Source organism: Oreochromis niloticus, linkage group LG4, assembly GCF_001858045.2.
Source record: "Oreochromis niloticus isolate F11D_XX linkage group LG4, O_niloticus_UMD_NMBU, whole genome shotgun sequence".
NCBI classification, from domain to species: domain Eukaryota; kingdom Metazoa; phylum Chordata; class Actinopteri; order Cichliformes; family Cichlidae; genus Oreochromis; species Oreochromis niloticus.
The window spans coordinates 28,684,088-28,707,971 of record NC_031969.2 but is presented as its reverse complement, the minus strand read 5'-3'; the positions used below and the strand labels follow the sequence as shown (position 1 = coordinate 28,707,971).

The 23,884-nt window shown below is 38.9% G+C and overlaps 1 protein-coding gene across 2 annotated transcripts in view; it reads left to right on the top strand.

Moving 5' to 3' along the window:
- The window catches only part of spop (speckle type BTB/POZ protein), a 96,098-nt gene that overhangs the window by 30,165 nt on the left and 42,049 nt on the right, over positions 1–23,884 (top strand). The window contains exons 3-6 of one of the 2 annotated variants that reach the window (XM_019357680.2): positions 4,505–4,712; positions 13,715–13,918; positions 17,290–17,411; positions 21,122–21,273. In XM_019357680.2, coding sequence (XP_019213225.1) covers positions 13,832–13,918; positions 17,290–17,411; positions 21,122–21,273 — 361 coding nt within the window. In that variant the 5' untranslated portion in view covers positions 4,505–4,712; positions 13,715–13,831. The remainder of the gene's footprint in view (positions 1–4,504; positions 4,713–13,714; positions 13,919–17,289; positions 17,412–21,121; positions 21,274–23,884) is intronic. The other variant, XM_003441996.5, reaches the window with a different exon arrangement.

Below are 23,884 nucleotides of genomic sequence, written 5' to 3'. Positions count from 1 at the left end.
GTGTGTGTGGGTGTGGGTGTGTTGGTGTGTATCCATCTGGGATTTATGTACTTTGTAATGCTAATGGAAAGAGAGCAGTAGGGATAGATGTACTTCACAAAAAAGACGTTCATACTTTACATTAATATTTCCTTCATTGATGGTTTTCACAGATTTTTCCTGTGAGAGCAATACAAGAAGAAAAGATAAATTGGTGAATGGTCATTGGCACTTGGTATTTGAAGACATGCTTTCAAAATTCTACAATATTTTCTTTTTTTCCCCCAATCCAATATCAGTGGATTCACATGATGTGTTGTCATTGTTCTTTTACTATGCAGACACACATGGCTCTGTTGAGGATGACATCCCACAAATTCAGTAACTTGTACTGCTGCCGGCACAGTTCGTCATTATAATTGTTGGAGAGTAAGGAGGGAATGGTAAGGAGGAATTAAATGAAAAAATGGCATAAAATCTCATTGTGCCTGAAATTGCTTCCTTCCTACACTGCTGTTTCTACATAGTAAATATTTTAAGCACTCGGTAGTTTACTGTGAGATTTTGGAATCATTATTGTATATATAGCCCACCACTGATATCTTAAAATTGCTAGCAAACCCCTAAATCTGCATATATTTTTTTTTTTTTTTCTGCAAGAGGATTATTTGTAGCTTTATGGTACTTAAAAGTATAATTGTCTTGAATAATTGTTATTGAATTCAAACTCAAAGCTACTAAATGCAAGCATAGGCAGCCATTCTAGACAGAGCACCATAGTGAACATTGTTAAGGATAATGAAATTATTCCTTGCTGAAATTAAACCTTATGAGTGTTTGGAGATGCACAAAGCTGCTTGGATTTCAAGCCATAATTAAAAGGGAAACGAAAATGGAAAGTGGGTGGACATTCATAGTCTGCTATGGTCTTAACTTTAATACCTTGAGTTTTAACAATGTCATGAAATCTGTAAATCAGAATTGCACAGTAGTTATTAGTACTTTATCAAGTTTGTAGGAATAGTTCAGGTTGTGTATATTTTATCAGAAATTCAATACTCTTTGTAGTTTACACAATGCTGCATTTGGAGGTCGGTTAAGTTTTGTTTCATTATACTTGATATTCTGTGCTATGCTACAGGGTCCTGTGAGTATATAGTCACCTGCCACTTTATTAGTTGCACCTTATGAATTGCTCTTTTACTTAAATAACTAATCAGCCAGTCACCAACAATGCGTAGACATGATTTAGACAACCTTGGGAAGTCTAAACCGAGCATCAGAATGGAGGACAAAGGTGATTTAAGTGACTTTGAATGTGTCATGGTTATTGGTGGCAGACTGGCTAGTCTGAGTATTTCAGAAACTGCTGATCTCCTGGGAAGTTTCCACACAACATTCTCTACGGTTTACAGAGAAGGGTCTGAAATTGAGAAAATATACTGTGGGCAGCAGTTCTCTGGATCAAAATGCCTTGTTGACATCAGAGTTCAGAGGAGAAAGGTAGTTTGTCTCAAGTTCAGAGAGTGGCCAGACTCTGTCACTCACAAACTCACTCATCACCCCCAAGGTATGCAGAAGAGGGTCTCTGAATGCACAAGATATCAACCTTTGAAACAGATGGACTATAGCACCAGGAGACCACACTGGGTGCCATTCCTGCCAGCTAAGAACAGGAAACACGGGCTAAAATTTGCATAGACTCGCCAAAATTGGTCAATAGAAGAATGCAAAAGTCTCAGATTTTTGGTGGTAGGGTCAGAATATGCTGTAAACATCATCATGGATCAATCCTGCCTTCCATCAGTGGTTCAGTGGGATATTTTTGATGACACGCTTTGGGGCCGTTAGTACCAATTGAACATCGTTTAAATGCTACAGTCTTGAGTATTGTTGCTGACCATCTCCATCCCTTTATGACCCGAGGGTAACCATCTTCTGATGGGTGCAAATGGCTCAAACTGGTTTCTTGAATATGACCGTGATGGCCTCGGTGTCCATAGATCGTACTGGAATTGGAGATTTGGATCGTGGATGTGTAGCTGACAAATATTTATAAGCTATCGTGTCAATATGTACCAAAATCTCTGAGGAATGCTTCCAGCATCTTGTTGAATCTGTGCCATAAATAATTAGGGTACCTGTTAAGGCAAAAGGGGTCCAGTATTTGTAAGGTGTACCTAACAACAAAGTGGAGAGTAATTCAATATATAGGTTTTTTTTAATTTGTTTTATGTGGGATACAATTTAATAGTACCCGTTTACTAATTTTCAGGCCTACTCCAAGTTTCTTGCATTTTCATTTTGCATAATGCTTTGGTCCAGAAAAGCTGAAACCTGTTGGCATACAAAGAAACTGACAGAGTGCATACATGATGTCCAACACCCTCTGTGAAAAGAGAAGGATAAGAAGAGATTAGACAAGCGAAGGGGATAAAGATAGAGCTAAAGACAGGCTTTGTTTTTGGTCCCCTTATGAGCCAGGGATCCTGCTAATTACCAAGCTCTCTGGTCCTTGCTAAATGTGTTTGAAATCCACTGGATGCAGATAATTGAGCTGGAAATGTGTTACATGACAAAGTCATGCTGAAGGACAACCACTAAAAAAGGCCTCTCCATCGTTTTCTCTGTCAGGCACACTTTTGATATAAAACTTTCTCAAATGATTCATTCCACAGTGTTTATCTTTGTTGTTTGTTGAGATTAAAGCTTAGGGGATGCTTGAACCACCTTTTGTGATAAGCTATAGTCAAAACAGAGACAGGTCAGTGGTGGACGTGTCAGACAGGTCTGTGTTTTCTTGTTGCTGAATAATTGCTTTTAGTTTTCAATTTAGGGATTTGAGCTTTTAAAAATCCCTCACACATCATCATAGCAAAGCAAAAGACTGTTTTTATAGCCACAGGCTGGATGTGTCCATCCATGCATCTCAAGTTTTTTTCCTCAGCTAAACAGTGTCTTGTACTTCAGTTTTTGTATAGCCTAAGTCTCAAATTGATTTCGGTGCTTCATATAAAAATTGATTTACTGACTTGGATACATAGATCCCGGGCAGAGATCAGCCTCCCCTGAGAATGTTGGAGTAAAGTGAAAACAAGGTGAAGAGAGACTCCCTGTCGTTCCATTTGCATTTTAATTATAAATTGCATCATTGCACCGAGTGCGGTAACAAAACAACTCTGCCTCTCTCCATTCACTCCTCCCTTTTGCTTCAAGCTCAGCTCACTTCACGAGACTGAAACTTCGTGCGGAGAGCCTCTGCTGGGCAGAAATTAAACGGGGAGAGTTATATGTAAGAGCACATCCAGAACAGTTGGTGAAGCTGAATGAAGCCTTGCCTCAGTGAGCGTATGAAAATGTTATACAAATAATGTTTGTATCGGTGTAGTTTAGAAGAAATACATTGCCAAAAGAAGATTTTTATTTCGATAGTAAGACAGACTTTGCTTTGGGCACTGGAGAAGAAGACAGTGAAAAAGCTGTGGACTGGCTGCAGCCAATATCATTTTGTCATTTAGAAAGCTTTTCTCTGTTGTTATCTTGGCAACATGGGCCCACTATGATTTGATGTCTGTCTCAGAGTATATAATTTTTATTTTTTCAGGGCTGAAATTTTCACAGTGGGTTTGACTGTTTCTGCTGTGTGTCTTTGTGTGTGTGTGTGTGTGTGTGTGTGTGTGTGTGTGTGTGTGTGTGTGTGTGTGTGTGTGTGTCTACACTTAGGAGTATTCGTTTGTCACTTGTGTTGTCAGTAAGTATATAGAGCTAATTGATCACACTGGAGAAGTGTACAAGGACAAACTGTGTGAATGCAGCCTGAGAGGCTTGAGATGTGGCACATCTCACATATTTACAAGGGTTGTATTTCTGTACCACTTGCAAAAGGTACCCCATATGTGAGAAAAGTCCTTTATCTTTCTTGCAGATTTGACTGATAAAAATGTTACATTGGAATGGTTTCTGAGTTTGCAAAATATGGGAAAGGAATATTGCCAGTATGCAAACAGATTAATTTGCATTTTTCTAATCCTAAAAGGCAGAAAAGCAGTTGCCATGTGTAAGGAAGTATACCAAGCCATTCACTTTCATATATTTATTCACTCCTTGCATCTTTGTGTGGGGAAAAAATGGGAACTTTGAACAGACCGCAGGTGTTTTGACACACAAAATTTGAATAGTGTTGGGAAAATCAAGCGGTTTCCCATTCTCACATATAGTACTGTGCAAAAATCTTGAGCCACCACTCACTTGTAAAGTGGTCTCGAGTATTAGTTCTCCAGTTTCTCTTTTCTAGTTTGGGTAGGGAAATAGGTAGAAAACTGAGGTATACCAAATTACACAAGAATTTGTCTGAAAATCGGTGGCAACAGGTCTTATGAAGTGACGAATCCAAATGTCCAACTTTTAATTCAGTTATTAACAATATGTGTGGAGGAGGTATAACAGGGAGTGTCTGACTCCCAGCATACTGCCAATGCAGTAAGAGAATACCTTGATATTGTTCCACTGTGTGTTTTTCAATCAGTCATGGTTTGGCCTCCTGAGAGCCTGGATCACAACATTGAAGCAGCATGGGATCAGCTTGACAGAGAATGGAACAAAAGGCAGTCGGCATGTAAAGAAGCACTTTTGGAATGTCCTGCAAGAAGTCTGGAGAACTATTCCTGAAGACCACTCAAAGAAATTAGAAGAAAGCTTGGCTAAGAGAAATCAGGCTGTGCTGAAAAACAAAGGTGGACATACTAGTCTGTTTTTCCTTTATAGAATATATTTCTATGTATGTTTGGATGTGTTTCAATCATTTACTGCAGATTTTTCAAAATTTCCTACAAAAAAAAAAACACAAAAGATGAGTGGTTTAACACTTTTGTGCTACACTGTATAGCATGAGATAGTTAGCTTTAGATTTGAACTACTCTGTTTGATTTAGACAGGCTTTGCTACCTTTCTAGAGTATATAGGATGCAGGAAACACAATGTACACTTTATACTAGGGAGCTGAGAGGGTTAAAAACCATCTAATAACTGTTCCAACTGAATCAGATGTTTACATTCTCACCTACAGGTTTGCCCGACCTGTAATTCATGTGTAAATTCTGGACTGCATTGCATGTGTTAAAACTTCTCAAGTCTTTTTAACTGTAGTTTAAATTGTGTACAAGCTGCTCTTGATTTATTTTTTTTATATATAACCTTTATGTACGCTTGAGTCATGTAGCAGCTGGTCTGCTCTGCAACAGAAGAGCAATGGAGAGATTTGGTAAAGATCAGAATACGACGGAGAAGTGGGAGGACTTAAGAGAGGATGATAGAAAAGGGCAAATGCTGCCAAAATATTCTCTTCTTGTCCTTTCAGCCTTACTATTACATTATATGCGCAAACGTACTGGGCCACTTGTATATTACACTGACAGGAACTGCTCAGCCATGGAAACCCATGACATGAAGCTCCTAGCAAATGTTTTTGTGCTGATGTTGATGCCAGAGGAGGTTTGGAACTCCAGTTTAGAAGATCTGACTTCACTTACTGCATTGAAAATGTAATTATTTCTTGGTATGACTATAGCAAAAACTGTGACGTACTTACAGTACATACACTACATACAGTACATGCATCAGTATGTTATGTGTTGCAGTACAGCTGGGGATATCATCTTCATTATTTTGAGTTAAGCTATCTCATTTTATTTGCTAGCATCATAGTAGTTAGGTATTACTTGCAGCTAAGATTTCTCATTTGAAATCATCTGAAGTAGGAAATGCCATGAGAATTAGTAGATCTAAAGCAAGGTGTGTGTTAAGGCATGGTTGCTCAGTTTTTTAGCAGTCTTGAGAAGGATTAAGAGAAGAGAAAATGGAGAGTTTAGATGATAAAAAGGGGGGAGAGAGAAGGAAGCTGTGAGAAATGGAGAGTGAGAGAAGACGACTGGTGATATGGAGAGGGATAGTGATGGTGTTTCGCTGGACTTTGCTCCACGGTTCAGGGAGGACCTCTGTCTCTGCCAGTGCCTCTTAATCCATCACACCTCCTGCGGTCCTGGATCCGACACACTCCAGCGTCTTCCCAACCCGCTGACGAATTCATGCTCAGCTCTGTCATGCATGTGTGCCCACTGTTCCTGGCCTTCTCTTATCCCTGTTTTCACTCTTTTTCTTTCTCTGAGTGAATGTCAGGGCTATCAGCACTGCCTCGGGCAAGATGGACAGACACTGTTTTACAGTGTTTTTATACATGCTCCACATCTAGACTTGCTCTTTCTCTCAACACTGAGAGGCTTTTCTCCTTCCCTTTTCCTGTTTTGCCTGCCAGTCTCTCCTGCAGCAAGCTCACATATTTTCAGTGTTCTTGCCCTTAATTTCTGCTACAAATCCAGAATCTCTCATAATGAAGATTTGGGATGTCTTCCTTTTTTATGATCATGTGCATGTACTTATTTGACAGGATGTGCACCTCCAGCCATCTGTCTGTGAGTTTTAGAAATGAGGGTCGGCTACTTTACTTGATCAATCTTGCTAACCCCCCAGATGGATCTGCACATACTGCCTAAGCTTTTTATGAAATCTGACGTTATAATGAACAGGCTTGATTAACCCTCTGTCAGATTGCTCGCCAGAGCTGGAGGAAAGAGAATTGTGGTGGTGGTGATAGAAGAACATGGCCTGGCTCTAAGCTGTGGAAAGATGAGCTAGCATGTGGGCATTTGATTTACGTTCAGAAATGCGTCACACATACGTTGAAGTCTGCAGCACTTTGTCACTTAACCTCAGTTTTCTGGCAGGTTTTCAGTGTTTGTAGTCTGTCCCTCTCAACTCTGCAGCCCGTCTGTGTACCTCACAGTTTTGCTCTGTGCCTGTTGTTGCACAAGGTGACCCTCTAAACACTCCAGGATCCCTGCTGTGATTCTGACTTTTCTTTGTAGCAGCCAAATTACGCACCTCCACCCCCTGTCCACCTGGTGGCGATGTCTCAGCACCTTGCCACCTGTTTCTCTGAGGGAGAGGATAGTAGGTAACTTAATATATTTGACATTTTCATTTTATTTTCCGTGTAAAGGGAATTAAGATAGAGACAGGCTAATTGTGTATTGATGTGTGTTTGTGTGCTTGCATGTAGAATGTGTTTTTCTTTTCTTTTTCTTTTGTATAATGAATATATTTTCTGTTTTTGAGACTCTGCGATAGCTGTAATGAATTCCAGAAGGCTTTTTGTTGTTTTGTTCTGTCACTCCTATTTCACAGTAGACCAGGTTGCTTGAAGTCCCTGCCATATGGTCATACTGAAGGATTTATTGGATAAACTTAACCTTTTCATACAAAAACATTGCTACAACTCTACGATACCTTATGTAACCACAATAGGATCCGTTTATCTTTAGAATGGCAATATATTGTAAAGTTAGAGTAGGTGACATTAATGGTTGTTCCAACATAATCTAATTTTAGAATATGAACACCACCTACACTTGTGTTCATAATCCAAAAACTCGTGGTGATGGTAAATGTAGATTGTAATTTTTCAACAGGAACGTTTTATATGTAGGGATAGTAAAACTAAATAATTTTTTTCTGCATGTGTTTTTGCTACTATTTAGCCATGACAGCAGAAGCAGCATAAAGAGAAAATGTGCAGTGCAGCAGTGGTCCCTGGCTGTAACTATCAGTTAATTAGGTGAAGTATTACACTGAAACAGGTACCCTACTGGACTGCCAAGAATGTTGTTATGTTAGGACGACTGGCTCTGTAGCCACAGTCACCGGCGTAATTGCAAATTATTGATCTGTGAAGATATTATAGGCTGATGATCCAACCTGCTGAATATTATACAGGTTCACCTCCTGCAGCTCCCACCATGGTATGAATATGTTACCTCTTAGGTGCCATGTGGTTTTTGCAACCAGGATGTTGGAATCAGATTTTTGGGTCTTGTGGGTTATAAGGCAAAACCTCCATTGACCGGGTTTGTTTTGACAAAGCCTGCAGGTACTGGATCGGATTAGAATCTCAGGATTTTGGAGACCAAGTCAACACTGTGTCATGTTTCTTGACTCATTCCAGCAAATTTTTTTTTCTTTTTTTTTCTCCTCCCTCCATTGTGGTACGGTGCATTGTACTACTGCAGGCCGTTGCCAGTGACATTGCTATGGGAGTGTGATCATTTGTGAGAATGTTTAGGGGGTGCCTCATGAAAAATAACATCCAAGTAAATATCAGAATCTGAAGTTTCCCAGAACATTACACTTTCAGTGGTTTTAGCATTATGGCTGTTCAGTCTAATTGAGGAAACAATATGAGCAAATGTTCTTTGTCAAAGATGTTTTTTGTTTGAGTTTTATAGTTGGTCTAAAAGAAGTCAGGCTAACAATTCTGAGAAAATTACAACTGATGTATGCTCTCTCAGCAGAGCAGCTTAACAATGTGCACTCTCCAGCATTTCTATGCATGAGTTGCTTCTTTCGGCTGTTCCCTTTAGGGGTCACTGCGGTGGTTCATCTGCCTCCATCTCACCCTATCCCAAGCATCCTCCTCTGTCACATCAACCTTCTGAATAACCTCCTTGACCACATCCATGAATCGTCTCTGTAGCCTTCCTCTTTTCCTCCTACCTGGCAGCTCCATATTCAACATATTTCAGCAACCCTTTGAATACTTTCCTGTACCTCCTCATTCAAACCCACAGGGTACACCTTCTTAGCAATTTACCTTACCACTTTAGCTGTACTTTCCCAGTCCTCCCTACCACCCATAGCGTGTCTCAACTCCTCCCTGTATTCTGCGCAACCTTTTCTTTCTAATCTTCCACTACTTAATCCATAGATATACTTTCTTTTGCTTCCTCCTTTTGATTTCCGAAGTCATCTTACAGCCTAGACTCTTGTGCTGCGTAGCTACACTCTCCCCTGACATTACTATGCAGTTTTGTATCTCTTTCAGATTGCACCTTCTTCATAAGGCACAGTCTACCTGTGTACACCTTTCTCCAATCTTATGTCACCCTATGTTCCTGCCTCTTCCTGAAATACGTGTTCACCTCATCCATCCTTTTCTCTGCCACCTGTACTTTGCATTTCTCTTTTTAACACTATATCTGTCTAACACCACCTCATCACACCTGTTCCATTTTACTTGCATTTCTTCATTGAAGAACATTCAGCTTCATTGCTTCAGTTTCCACCTTCAAACTCATGATCCTGGCTGATATTCTCCTCACCTCTACAACATTATTCACATTATCCTTTCTCCATTTCTCTTCCTATCCACACCATGGTTGTTAACCCATGCACCAACAGATCCTGCATGGAAATCTTATTGGTGATCTACACGCTTTATCTGGCAAACCCAAGCAAGTCCAGTTAAATGATCGGAAATGTTTTAAATATCAAATGTTAGGCAAACTTGGCATTTCTTTCATACTGTTAAGAATTTTTTTTTTTTTTAGAAGGGCCAATAAATATTTTTAACCTGCAATGAAGTAAAGATAATACTCCAACAGCTAGACATATTGAAAATAAACAAGCTAAATATGCATTGTTCTCACTGACACTGAGGTTGGGTTGGGAAGGCTGTGCAAGCGATGTGCATCACCAGCTATTCAGATTGTCACGAGCACAGATGGAAAAACAAATGAACAGAAATGTGTCCTCGAGTGTAAATATGCATTGTAAGCTCTTCACAATATTAGATTTGCAGATGGAGGTAACATATGCGCAGAATATGCTATCACCACGTAAAATTTACAGATGGAGTGAATATCGCAGCACAGGAATTATTACACCATGAGCCGAGTGTCATGTATTGACTTAGTGTGTAACATGTTAGTGATGTGGTGCCGGTATACTGTGGGGCTGTAACAGTCTGGACAACTGGTGGCCTCTAGCTCTCATCCTGATGGCAGAGGCAGACGCAGCATCACCTCGCTTACCTCTTGTTTATGCAGAGGAAGTTGAATCTATCTGTCTTTTGGTTTGTCAGAGTCTCTTCTCTGGCGTGTTGAAGTATGTGACAGAGAGATGGAGAGAGATGGTGGCTGGACTGGTAGAGTGAGAGCAGACTGTCTTTCTGTAATGAATATAAATGGGCTCCAGGTCTCACTCTCCTCATCTGGCCTACCTTTCTGAAAGCAGACATGGGATGAGAATGTGGGTTGAAGTTGGCCCATCCTCCTTTGCTCTTTTTGCTACGCAGTCACACCTTCTGCATTATAAATACAGAAAACAGAAGATCAAACTTGTTTTGTGCCATGCTTTTTTTTTTTTTTTTTTTTGCCGGTTGCACTTTGGTTTTAAGGTATCATTTGAAAGGGGCATCTTGAACATAATCTTTTGCAAGGTAAATGCTGTAGGGTGAAGGATGGTAAAAAAATGACCGCATGCCCTAAGGAAACACGCAAGTTACACTTATAACCCAACATAGCACTGAATTCTGATCTGTAGGCTACATTTATTCTGCTTATGTAGTTTGTAGACTATTTCTTTTTCTAATTATTTACTGTCTGTAGTCCTGAAATGTAAAAACCAGAGGAAATTCTAATGTCAAAGAGCTGATAAATTGTTGTATATCATTTAAGATTAAGTGTAAGTGTGTGGAGAGACATAAACCATTTTGACACTTATGTGAATGTAAAGTAAGAACATTTATTAAAACATGACTTCTTGAAATGAACCATAGGTTAAAAAATGAATGGTTGCGAGAGATTTTAGTGCTGAGGTTGTTGTGCATCTTCAACCTCCAGAAAATCAGGAATGATGTGTCTTGGCAGTCAAGATGTTGTGATAATGACATTTTCAATAAAGTTGTGCAAAAACTGGTGTTGAAGGACAGGAGTGAAGAACATTTTCTCTTTTCTACCATGCACTTTCTAATTTTGATGGAACTGTTGTAATTACTGTAAGTGCAGAATGGGTTAAAACCAGAGTGGCAACATCCAAGACTATAATAAGGCTCATGCAGAAGTGCCAGAAACGGTTCCTCATTTCCAGTTACTCAAATGATGACAAATTGCTCTGAAGATGAGTCCCCATGGACTTCTATGCTAAAATGCCCAGCAGAAATGAACATTTTTGCAACAGCTGTTCTGGGGCAAATTTTTAAACAACTCCCATGTATAAATTTTTGTGAACATTTAACCTTTAGCATTATTTTGTCATGACTAACAGTCGCCTAGCGTTAGCAGGTTTCTGTGACTGTGCGATGTCCATCAGTCCATCGCTGCACTGTTAACCAGGCTCAGTAGTTTTATCTTGTAACTTAACAGTTACAAAAAAAAAAACCAAATATAAAAAGGAGAGCCAATGCCACAATGCTAAAATTGAGTCTTCGAAATGGCAGTTTACAAACCAGGTGGTGACGTCTTTATGACTCGATTCATTTTTATATGGCCTGTAAATTGGATGTGAAAACCATGCAGAAAATACTTTGGAGAGCTTGTGACATTAGTTTTTCAGATTTAAAAATAGAACCCCTTACTTTAGTGGTGTTCAATACAACAACGGCCCTCAAAAATTGTAGTGGTAAAGAAGAGCAGGTCATTTAGTCTTCACAATGCAGTATCCCTAGCACAGCGTTTGTATGCTTTTGTTGCAGAATAATAAACTGTTGTCTAGTTTTTTAGTTTGCTGTATTTGCAGGCAGAGAAATTTTGATGTATACTCTGCAGAATCTGAACTTGTTTGCTGTCCTTCTGCATTGCTCTCCCTCTCTCTCTAAGCACTTCTTATCCTCTTCCTAATTTTCACTGCTTTTTATCCAACCTTGGAAGTGCTGATGGCTACCAGGTAGCTGCAAAAAAAATTCTTCAGTCCTTATCTGAAACACAGCACCTCGATTACCTCTTTCCTTTGTCTTTTAATTGCCTTTGGGAGAGCACAGTCTTTGTGCCTGCCATACACTGTAATGTGACAATATTTATTTTCCCTACATCATATGCATTATCACCTATTAGTCATTCCTTCCGTTCACACCGTCATCTTCAGATTCCCGTGACAAATGAACTGTCTGAAGACATTTCTCCTGAGGGAGTCCTATGATTAGCACGCATCTCCTCTGTCTCTCAGTTGTTATTGCTGCTTTTCTCCTACTGCTTTGCTCTTGATGTTTGTCATGAAAAACAAGGAAAAAAACCATCCCAAGCTTTTTTCTGGTTAAGTGTCATCTGGGTCTATTTAGAAAGCTGTGAGGCTGTTAGCAGTGCTGCCAGTGTTGTCATGTTTTCTTAAATTGATTTCCTGTGATTACTTGGTGTTCATGGTGCTCTTTAAGGGACATGATACAAGAAAGCCACTTGGTAAATTGTGCCTTGAATACACTGTGATACAATACCAGAATAATGACATGAGGAAACACACACGCATGTAAATTCACCCTCACTCACTCGTATAGACTGTAATTAATTGCCAGGAAGTCTCAGGTAATTTAAATTGCAAATCAGTACAGCTTTTTTCTCCCGACTTTTTTTTTGATTAATATTTTATTGTTTTACTGAGTGAAAATGCCACCAGTGTTTTCATCAGATACAAGTGGCACAAAAGAAGAAAAGGGGGCACTGAATTGAGATGATCAGATTCAGGCGTTAGCTCTAAACATTAATTAAGTTGTCTGGTTCTAGAGCCGGTGAGGTCCGCGTGTCGCCTCTTCTGTTTCCAATCCACTCACCAGGAGACAGAGGTTCCTCTTACTTTTTACCCCTTTCCTTCCCTTTTTTTGTCTCTCTGGATTCTTGGTCCAGTACTGTTTCTGCCAAGTTTTCTTAGGTCCTAAACTTCTCTTTCAATCAGACACTAATTAAGCAATGGACTGGAAGGGTTTCTCTGGCAGGAGATCAGGGGGACTTACAGGTTGAGTGAGAAAAGCCAGATCTTGAGACCTTGATGACTTAGGTATGAAATTTGTGGAGAGGAACTTGAAAGGAGCGTAAGGGAATGAGACGAGAGGAAATGAGAGATTTAGACAGCAGAGAGAAATTACACTTTGAAACCAAACCGTGCATATTCCTTTTTAATTTTCAGTAAGATATTCAGGCATTTGAGACTGCTAGTATCGAACGGACCAAAAATTAGAATAGGAAAATAATGAGGAAATTCCACTTTGCTTCAAATGGAAGCGGAGAGGTGATGTAGCCATTACAGTCTAAATCTGTACCGCAGTATTTTGGAATAAAAACAGCCTTGGAACAGGTGCTTATCAAACAAAACTTTGACCTTTCTTAGTCTTTTGAAAGTAAAGTGTGACCTTGTGTGTGTTGTGAGTACAGACTGGCTGCTTGAGATGAAAGTCTTAAGTCCTGCCCTTCACTTACAGCCACAGCGGATGGGTGCAGCCTGGCTGGAATCACATGGCTGGCACAGCACTCTGTTCATCTCAAAGCAAAACAAAGACGAAACCACGCGCAGATAAAGGAAGGCTTCCCTTAGTGAAGCCGAGTACACGCTGATGCTGTGCTTTGACTGCCAAAGACTCTTTTAAAACAAATAAATCCAGAGCCCTTACTTCCTACTTACTGGGAAATACCGCTCAATTAGACCAAACATTTAATTAAGAATTGCCATGACATGTACAAAGAGAGGCACGTACACGCACGGGATGCACAAGGTCACAGATTTCTTATCGGTTTTGTTACTTTAAAAGTCAAACTGTTTTAATGGCTGCATTTCTGTGACACTACAGGGAGCCTGTAGCTATTTTAGAGTCTGGGCATTCTGTTGTACTGGATTCAACTTTCTGCTGTTCTCTGTATGGCAGGGGTTTAAGAGGCAGCCAGCTTGACTGATTATTGGACCTTTCCTCCCTCATACACCTCATACCACCTCATCCCACATCTGGCTGCTGCCACTGCCCAACTCGGTGCTCTCAGCATCAATGCTGGCAATGTCCAGAGTACCAAGTCCCCCACCACCGGCAGAAATGTCCAGTAGTCCTGTGGCTGAGAGCTGGTGTTATACTCAGGTGAGTAATGCATGACTTTTTATATTTTGTGTTTCACTTTTTCACTTCCTTGTGTTTTACTAAACTGTGAACTGTATTTAGGCCAGAATGCATCTTAAAATATTATAGTTAGATTGGCAGGCATTACTTAAGATGGTAACCAGTGTCATTAACAACTCCATGCAGGTAAATATTAGTAGTACGGACAGTCTCCTGTGTCTCCTGTCCTTTTGCCTGCGAATTAATCTCAGCACACCATGCTGAAGGATGTCTCAATACCTAAAATGCATCTGAGGTGAAAATGATCTGAAGAATGTGTGTGATTTAACAAAAAAAAGTATATCTGGTCACATTGCACCACGTTTTTAATTTAATAAAAAAAGGAGACTTAATAAGCAATGTTTTGCTGATTTGCAAAACTGTTGTCCATCTGAGATGAAACAAATACAGCTGTAGTTGGGATATATAACAAAGCAATTTATGACATACCTGTGGCAATAGTTGTTTTCGCTAGAAATCAATTTTAAATGAGGCTCTGAAGCAGTGATTTTTAATTTTGTTCAATGCCTGTTGCCTCAGCTCCTCTCTCCTCATATCTCTTTATCACCTCCTTCATTTGATACTCTGGTAAAATGCGAGAAAAGGAAATGAAGATGTACAAACTGAGAAATAAGGAATAGGGTATATTTTACTGGACTACTTTTGTAACCATAATTTTAATTTCACCCTTTGTAAATGCTGAGGTTATTTAATTTGTGGTCTTTAAAGATGTTAGAGGATTTATAAGATTTTGTCTTTAACCAGCCCGAACTCACTTCGGCAAGCTTCCTTGTAATGTCTTTAAGTAGTTTTAAGGAATAGTTCTTCAGGAATTTCCAAACCTCTTCTTTGGATGTCATCTGCCTTTTGTTCACTACTCTGTCCAGATGATCCCAAACTGTTTAGATAATTTTGACGTCCAGTCTCTGGGGATGTGAATCCATGCCTGATAGTTGTGTGTTCCATTGTGTGTTCTTCCATCCAGGTGCTTTTTTTTTTTTTTTGGCATTGGCAGTGTTTTTGGAATCATTGTTATGCTGAAAAATGAAGCTGTTGCCAGTCAGACAGTTTCCAGATGGTATTGCATGATGAATCAAAATCTGACAGTATTTTCTTTTTTCATTATTCCATCGTTTTTGACGAGATCACTGGCTGAAATGCAGCACCAAAGGATGACAGAACCTCTGTGGTGTACAGATGACTGAAAACACTGATTGTTGTACCTCTCCTCTGACTTCTTTAATACATATTGAAAACGATTTGATCTAAAAATTAGAAATTTGGATTTGGCACTCATTAAGACCTTTTGCTACTGATTTTCAGTCCAGTTCTTGTGTAATTTGGCAAACCTCAGCTTTTTCTTCTCATTTCGCTTCCTTAAAAATGGCTTTCTGACAACCACATTTCCACTGAGACTGTTTCTGAAAAGGGTTCAGCAAACAGATCAATCAACTGATGGACCAAATACATTTCTCAGGTCCTGTATCTGGTCTTTGCTGAATAACATGACTTTCAGTTATTGTTATTATAACCCCACTAGACGGGCAGGCAACGTGGACAAGCAGCTTTTTTTATTGTGATAACATAACGAGGTAGCGTAGGGGTTTTGGTACCAATAGGTGTATCTGCTAAAATTCTCAGACAGGTCTGAATCTCTGTGACCTTAAGATAAAGGCCACAGGGCAAATTGATACCATAGGTGTATCCACTAGGAGGCTGAGGGTTAGCACTGGTGGCTGCAAGTGGTTTTCAGACTGGCCACTTTTATGGCCAATAGCTCTTTGGGAAAACAATGTTATCTTTTTGCATTTTTTTTTTATAGGTTAAACTTTTGTGACCATTTGCTACAGAGCACCTTTAAAACCCATCTTGTTGCCATTTTTTTCCTGTTATGTGTAGATACAACACTGCTTTATTCCTTTTAAGTTCTTTTTTTATGCTTGAATGAGTCAAGTTAAGTGACTTACTAAACAAACAAACCCCCCAAAAAATGCTGGTGAAAATGTTCAGGTACAAGAACTGGTCTGAAAATAAGTGAAAAAGCAGCTATTTTTTTTAAATAAAATCTATGATTAACCAGCCAGGAGAACTACTGCTCAAGACCACTTTAAAAATTACAAGAACCTTTTAGTTCCTTGGAGGCAAAATATAACGAAATGAGGCCTGACTCAAGACTTTTGCACAGTACCATATGCAGTACCTGGCTGGATTTAGCAAAATAATCTGATTCTACCCCAGAAGAACTCTGAATTTAGTAATTTGGTAATTACTTGGTAATCAGTCCCTTCTGTGGGATGCTTTCATGCAGTCAGGAGGTTGAGATGCTCTTTTGTTCGGTTCCTCCTTTTGTTGTTTTCTGCCTGTAGATTATCAAATGTCAGTTTGATTCATGCAAGCAAAATTATCTTCATCATTTATAAAGTACAATTTTTGCTTTAGAATTGGCTATGCACAGTCTGACAAATTGCTTCAAGCTTCTTCAAACATTGTCGATTTGTTGGTAAGAGATTTTTGTTGCCTGCTTCTTATTTCTGCTTGAGGCTAGAGGCTCAAGGCTATATTAGCAGTTACTATTATAATTTACACCCAGATTACTAGATAAACTGTCAGACGTTGAGCTATATTGTGGGTGAACTACGTTCTGTGTTTTAACAAGGTGGAAGATATCGCTGGTTCTGCTGCATCAATTTTGAATGTAAAAAAAAAAAAAGTTCTCTAAACTTACAAGGTGCAATGTTAAATTGGAGGAGGAATTCAGCCATGAAGGTGTTCTTGAACAGTGTTACACAATATGTATCTTTTGCTTTAATCAGCCTGGTGCAGCTTTTGCTAATCTTTAATGGTGAATCTTTTTTTTAACTTTTTTGGTATTTGTGCAATATTAAATCTAGCTTGCTGATTTGGTTTTTCCCTGATGGCTTCAACATTACCAGCCAAACTTTTTTTTTTTTTTTTTTAAATAAAAATTGATGTCATTTTACATGTTTTCTTTGTTTAATGGTTATCTGTTCTATGAAATTGTATTTGTTATAGTTATTGCAGTGTAGGCTTTACTAGCTCAGATAACACTTTCCTGTTAAGAGCAAAGGTAGATAAAGTATGTCATTGATGATGTCTGTTTTTTCATCTCTGCTATGTCCTTGCAAAATTGTTTTGTTTTTTTTCCGTTGCTACTTTTCCATTATCCTTTCTTCTTTCCCTTCGTTTGTTGTCAGTGTTTATTAAGATGAAAGGCAGTTTTGATGTGCGGTTTTGAAGTCCAGGCTGACCAAACACCACTTACCCATATAGAATAGATAAATATATAAAAAAAGAGATCTGGTTTGAGCCGATCTTGTGCTTTTTCTATGCAGATCAAAGTGGTGAAGTTCTCCTACATGTGGACCATCAACAACTTCAGCTTCTGTCGTGAGGAGATGGGAGAGGTCATCAAAAGCTCCACTTTTTCCTCAGGAGCCAATGACAAACTCAAATGGTTAGTAAAGTTTCATCATTCTAGCTATCACATATAAAGTTCAGCATTCCTGCTCTAAGAGTGCTTTTGGAGAATGTCTTTTCAAGAAGTTGTCTTAAGGATTTTCAACTTTCGCACCTTTGAAAGGTAGATCTACATGATCTACGTGCTACTACACGTGGAGTATCAATCATTGCTCTGTGCCTTTAACGTGTCTGTGTTTGCAGTGTTTATTAGCATATGTTTTGAAATTAAAATTAACCTTCTTGCATGACACCTTAGTATGCAGGAATTGATCTGAGGTTAAACCCACATTTAAATTGGATTACTTTACTCTGAGATGAGGGGACTTTGCTCTGAGATGAGCACCCTCCTGCTTGTCGTGTTTAAAATATTAGGCTGAGGAGTATGAGTAGCTCACACCTCCCATCTTTCCTTGAAACATCTTGGCAACTCCCCAGGAAGAACTCTGGGATGTGGAGGATGTGGCTAGGTACACAGAAAATTGCTCTATAATTCTTCGTCCGCTATTATTCACAGCCTGACCAGGGGAAAATGGATAAATGTATGCTGAATTTTCCAGATCGTAGCTTTGGACTTTGTTTGATTCCTGCAAAGTATGGCAAAAAAATGTTTTAAAAAAAACAACAAAAACTGTTATGTTTAAGGTGCTACAGTGCTTATTCTTCCTTGTCAAAACTAAATTTTTGAAGGCAGTAATATGATTTGATTTTGTACTAGTTTGCCCTGAAATGACTTGACAGACTTATTCCATCCGGTGTTGGAAATGTACCTAATTGCCGAGAGTGCAGCTGTGCAAACTGGCTAAGTGAACAGCTACTGGGCTGTCATGCTTAGACTTCCGTAGATGGCTGAACTAATGAGTACTTTTTGGATCCACATCATCAAAGATTTGTGTTATAGTATATAGTATAACATGCCAGTGATTTCATTTCCACATAAGTCAGGGTCACTCATTTAAAATCTCATGCATTTATGTAGTGGCCAAAGATATTTTAGGGGGATGAAGGTAATGATTATATCCTGGGATAAAACAATGCAGTAGTCACATTGGGTTATGTAAGTTGCCTGTTTAAATTGGATGCAAACTGTGTCATGTTAAAGAATGATGACTTAATTAGTCTTTTGTTTCTGGGTGAACGATTCTGTTATTTATTTTTTATTTTAACCATCTGTAGCATAACTCTTTTTCAGTTGCATCTTTCTCCAGTGCACTGCACTGCAGGTCACCCCCACAACGGCCAACTGGCAAGAAGGCACAAGTTGTACAATAAAAACTAAAGACAAACATAAATGAATTAATAAGAACTTAAGAACTTTGTTCTACATTATAGAACAAAACAATGAACACTTATGAAATGGCTATTCTGTAGTATATTACCATAACTAAAAATCTGATGAAGTTCAGTACTTTTTTTCAGTTTATTTTTCTTTTACCTTACAATACTTTTTAAGTAGAGGTTATTTAATTTGAAAAATGTAATACGTACTTGGTAGCTGACTATGATGTGATGCCAGGATTATTACAGTAATTCATATAATGTCGTAAAATATTATTGTCTAAAATAATTTCCAGAATTACAGTTTCCAGATGCTTAACAGTCCATATGGCCATGGTAAAGTGTTTGATGCTACTTAAAATATAACAGGCTGTGCAACAAACAATCCATATGTTGCAAACACAAAGCTATGATTCTTTTGTGAAACTGGTTTCTGTTGCGTTGCTGAGGACCCTTTTTTCCCCCCTGTGGTTTATTTTAGATTTCTGATGTTTATTTATAGTTGTTGCTGTTTCAGATTGAAATATTAAGAAAACTCAGGCTCTTTGCTCCACTGTTGTGCCACTACTGACTATAAAACTCTGCTGGATTTACCCTCATTTCACTTTGGTTGATTCCAGTTTGCTTGTGAAATTCTGCAGCGTCTGTAACACTAGTTTTTTAAGGAAACTCCTGCTGTTCAGACCAATTTCACGTCTATGAAGGATTCTAGATGTTCAACTTGCATTTGTTTTTGTGGAAGAGGAGAACCGAAAGGATCTAGATCTGGCAAGTATGGCAGGTGGTGAGTGATGACTGTGCTTGTGTGACCAAAGTTTAGTTTGTGTGCATTGGTTTACAATTGACACGCACCACAGGTCATGCGTTTGCACTGAATGTTCTCCCTCAGGCTCCTTAATCAATTACTGCTGAAGCCCTCAACAGTTGGTCTGATCTTGGGTTAAATGTCCCCTAAAAACAAACAAACAAACAAAAAAACACCCCCCCCCCCTAAAAGAACCAGGAAAAAAAAAAACTAACAAAAAAAGAAAAAACCCAAAGAGCTTACTGCTGATCATGGATCTCACCATGGACACTGTGTACTCTTCTACCGAAAATGGCTCATATTAGTAGTGACAATCCTTGACATAAAGGTTGGGTCAGCTTGACACAGAAGTCTGCACAAGTTTGAGATCAAAGGTGGAACTGTTGATGCACACGTGTGAGGTGTTGGAACATGACTTTTCAGGTGCATTGTAATAAAAGTAGCTGTGCCGGAAGCAAAGAACAGGGAGAAGACTTTGAGGGGTGATTGGGAGTATTAGAATCAGGTGTTGTTTATTGGGTTTTTGTGAGTACAGTGAAACTTTATATTGGTTTTGCTTCCTACTTTGTTAAAAAAAATACTCTTTTAATGGCTATATCTTCCACTTTAATGCATACCGTGGTTAACTAGTGACTAGGAAATATATTAAATCCTATGTATTTTATTTATTCACAAGTGTCATAATGTCAAAATATGTTTTTTAGCTTTTCTGATGAATTTATGCCATGACAGCGCCTCTGGAGATTTGTCATGTTTCCCATACAGCCACATGTCACAAGAATCGCTACTCCTCCTGGTCAGAATCTAATCAAACCTAGACACAATGATCACCTAACGGGTCTTCATCCAAACTGTGCGTGGCATTTTACCTGCAATAACCTGGAAATTGTGATGGATCCTGATCCTTATTTGTTATAATACTGCGTTATTGCTGTTGTGGTTTTGTTTAAGTGTATAGAATCATTAACCAACCATGGCACAGCAGTGGGTTACATCACAATGGTATTGTCTCACTGTTCCTGAAACCATGTTACAAGAGTAAGTCTGGCTGGCTTATTGTCAGAGTAACATAATAGTGCACCAGACAGATTATAGGTTTACTTTTGAGCATCATTTCCTTTGATACTAGAGGGTTTTGGTGACAATAGCTCTGGACATGAAGAGGTATCTGAGACTGCTGCTAAGCAGATCTTTAGCAGCCTTAACTGCTGTGGTTTCTGTGCTTTGATGTAGTCCAACGCTTCAATTAAATGTTGCTTTGTGAACAAGGACATTTTTAACAACTTGTTTGAGAATTTGTGAAATCAAGGGAAATTGCTTCATACTGGCTAGAACATAAATCGATTAAGTAATTGATTGTGTTTGATGAGGAAGAAGTTTTTATGCCGTTATAAAACACATAATTTAAAAGCTGAAGTGGAGCATAGAAGTGACAGTTTAAAGTACATATCAGATGAAAAGTAAAAATAATTGTCAATAATTTCCAATACTTTTCATCTAAGAATAATCCGATTGTCACATATAAATATTGCAGATACTTCCAGGAACTGATACTTCCCCTTTGTCTTTTTTCTTCTTCTTTTTTTTGGTCTCACTAGTGTGTTTCTTCCCTTTCTTTCCCCTAGGTGTTTGCGTGTGAATCCTAAAGGTCTGGATGAGGAGAGCAAAGACTATTTATCACTTTACCTCCTCTTGGTTAGCTGCCCAAAAAGTGAAGTGCGTGCCAAGTTTAAGTTTTCTATCCTCAATGCCAAGGGAGAGGAGACCAAAGCCATGGGTAAGTCAGAATCACCAGGCCCTAAACAATGGCAGTCAGTTTTATTTATATAGCCTTATGGCTCAGTCAAAATAGGAGAACCTCCTTGGACTGGAAAAAAAAAATCGTTGATTTGTGAATGTTTTCAAATTTGGTGACTGATTTCAAGTAGGCGTGATGACCTATTGGTTTTCCAGAGATTGAGTGCGCAACATCCTCAATTTCTAGGTGACTCCTTTTGGTCACAAGGTGATTGCACAGATCACTTTGTAGGAGAAAACCTGTCTCCAAACAGTCACAGTCTGACTCAGGCTGACTGCAGCCACATTCAGACAGATTGATGAAGAGCATGGAATTCCTTTTAAATTCATAAACACAGACAGATTGCAACATATTGCAATCAATCTGAGCTAGACTACCTGGGCACAACTCATCTGTGATGCATCTCTTTGCAATAAGACACCAGATTTGCCAACTGGTTGCATTTTGGTTATATTCCTATATAAAAGCATAGTTTGCAGTTATATGACCAATCTCTAGCAACTATGTCAGTATTTGTGGAGGGACTTCTGAATGAGGTTCTGGCTATACTCTCAATATAAGTTATTAGTGGAAATTTCTGTGTATGTAGACGGCAACATATTTGCAATTTTCACTATTCTAATTGATCAACGTTAAATGCCATTGCTGCTTGACCCCATTCAATCGCAAACTGAGACTGATAGCTGACACAGTCAAATTATTTTAAAGACACCAACTGTCTGCATGTGGATCTTAGACCCCGTCCTCGAAGCAACTATTTGAAAAGCAACAAGATTGCAAGTTCATTGCGCACATTGATGAAAGAAAACATATTTATAATACAGGTGATCAAGATGGTAACATTTTGTCTTATATAAGGAGCTTTGACGTGATGATAAACACATGACCCCTCACTGGCACAAGAAGTTAAGACTAACAAGCATTTAAAAATACATGGGAGTTTTATTTTCTGAAATCATAACTTGGTCTAATTGACACTGAAAAATATATTCAAATTCATTACTGAAAACCTAAGCTGTCCTCATAGACTTTATATTCAGCACAAAGCCAGGGATATCTCAAAGTTTAAGAGTTTCAAAATGAAAAACTCTTGTCACACCTGTGTCTTTGGGGCACTGAAATTTGTAATGTAGAAGGTGGAGAGTGTGTCTAATACCCCAAGTGTGTCTAATAACGTAAGGTATTGATAGCCATATGGGCTTGTGTAATCACTGCCGGTTGGATTCATTTCTGGTAAATATATAATTCAAAGTAGCGTGGGGCAATTTTGATTTTAATTAAAAAAGACCCAACCTTTTTAGAAGTCTTCGACAGCCTCACTCCCTGTTGATAAATTGGAAATGAATGCACCTCCAATTCCTTTTTTTTTTCTTTTTTTTTTTAATTAGGTTATGTTATGGGGAGGAAAAGCAAACTTGTGTGGAATTGAATTAGTGAGGGCCAGATGTGACCGCTTCCTGGTTATCAGGCTTTTTGGCTGCCTCCCTCTCTCCCAGTACCCTGCAGCTCACTGTACAGGAAGCATGGAGGAGGGAAGACTGGGCGGGTGGGTAGGGAGGTAGGGAGAGACGAGAAGAGGTGGGAGGCGGAAATGTGTTTGAATGAGAGGCATATGCAGTGAAGTTGTGTACAACACCCTGCGGTGCAGGTTGTGTAGAAAGGGAAATCATTTTTCCTGCTGAGAAACATTCCCCCATGTGAACTTAGGTACCTCATTTGCTCATTTAGACCTCTGTCATTTTTCTCACTCACAAATTCATTTTCTTTCTCTTTTATCCTTTTCAAATAGTGATGGAATTAAAAACTAAATCTTAATTCTGAGTGGCCGACTGAAGAAGAGTTTCTCTCATGGTGCTTATACTGGATATTAGGTATTTTGTGATCTATAGTTTAGTTTTGCATGGAGGATTTTTCTTTGGTACAAGTAATAATTAGACCTTGGAGATGTATAATTTCAAGGCCTTACCATTTTGGTAATATTGCTCCCTTAAATCGCCGGAGAAAACCTGAATTTTGGGAATGCCAAGTGAAGTAAAAAAGAATCTTCTTTTTCTGTCTCTCTTGCTCCCTTTTTGTCTCAAGGGGCTTTTTGCAATAAATGGTATGCTCCATGGTGCACACCCCATCCAATTCTTGCCATATGCCCTCCTACAATCTTCCCACATTCCCCCTGGGGAAACCTGGGCTCTCCACTGCACTTGCATTGTCAATGGAGAAAATTACCCAACTGCCAGCATATTTGTGACACTTTAGCAAGCACTGTGTCTAAGAATATGGCAGTAAAGATTGCTCTATTGGTTCTGGATCATTTAGAATCCAATTTAATCCAGGCCTCTAGGAAAAAAAAAAGAGTCAAATAAAAACAAAGTGGCTTAATTAAGAAAGCTGAGTGGCTGTGGACTGTTTATGTGGCAGGACAGTGATTTGTCTGCCTCTATGCTGTGTTCCTGTAGGGACCATATTTAATACAATAGTTATTGGGTTATAGTTCTTTTAATGTGGATAGTTGAATAGAAGGAAGAAATGGTTAGAAAAACTAGTGAGAACTTAAAGTAGAGTAACTCTTAACTTTGCACAATGTTGATTTTGG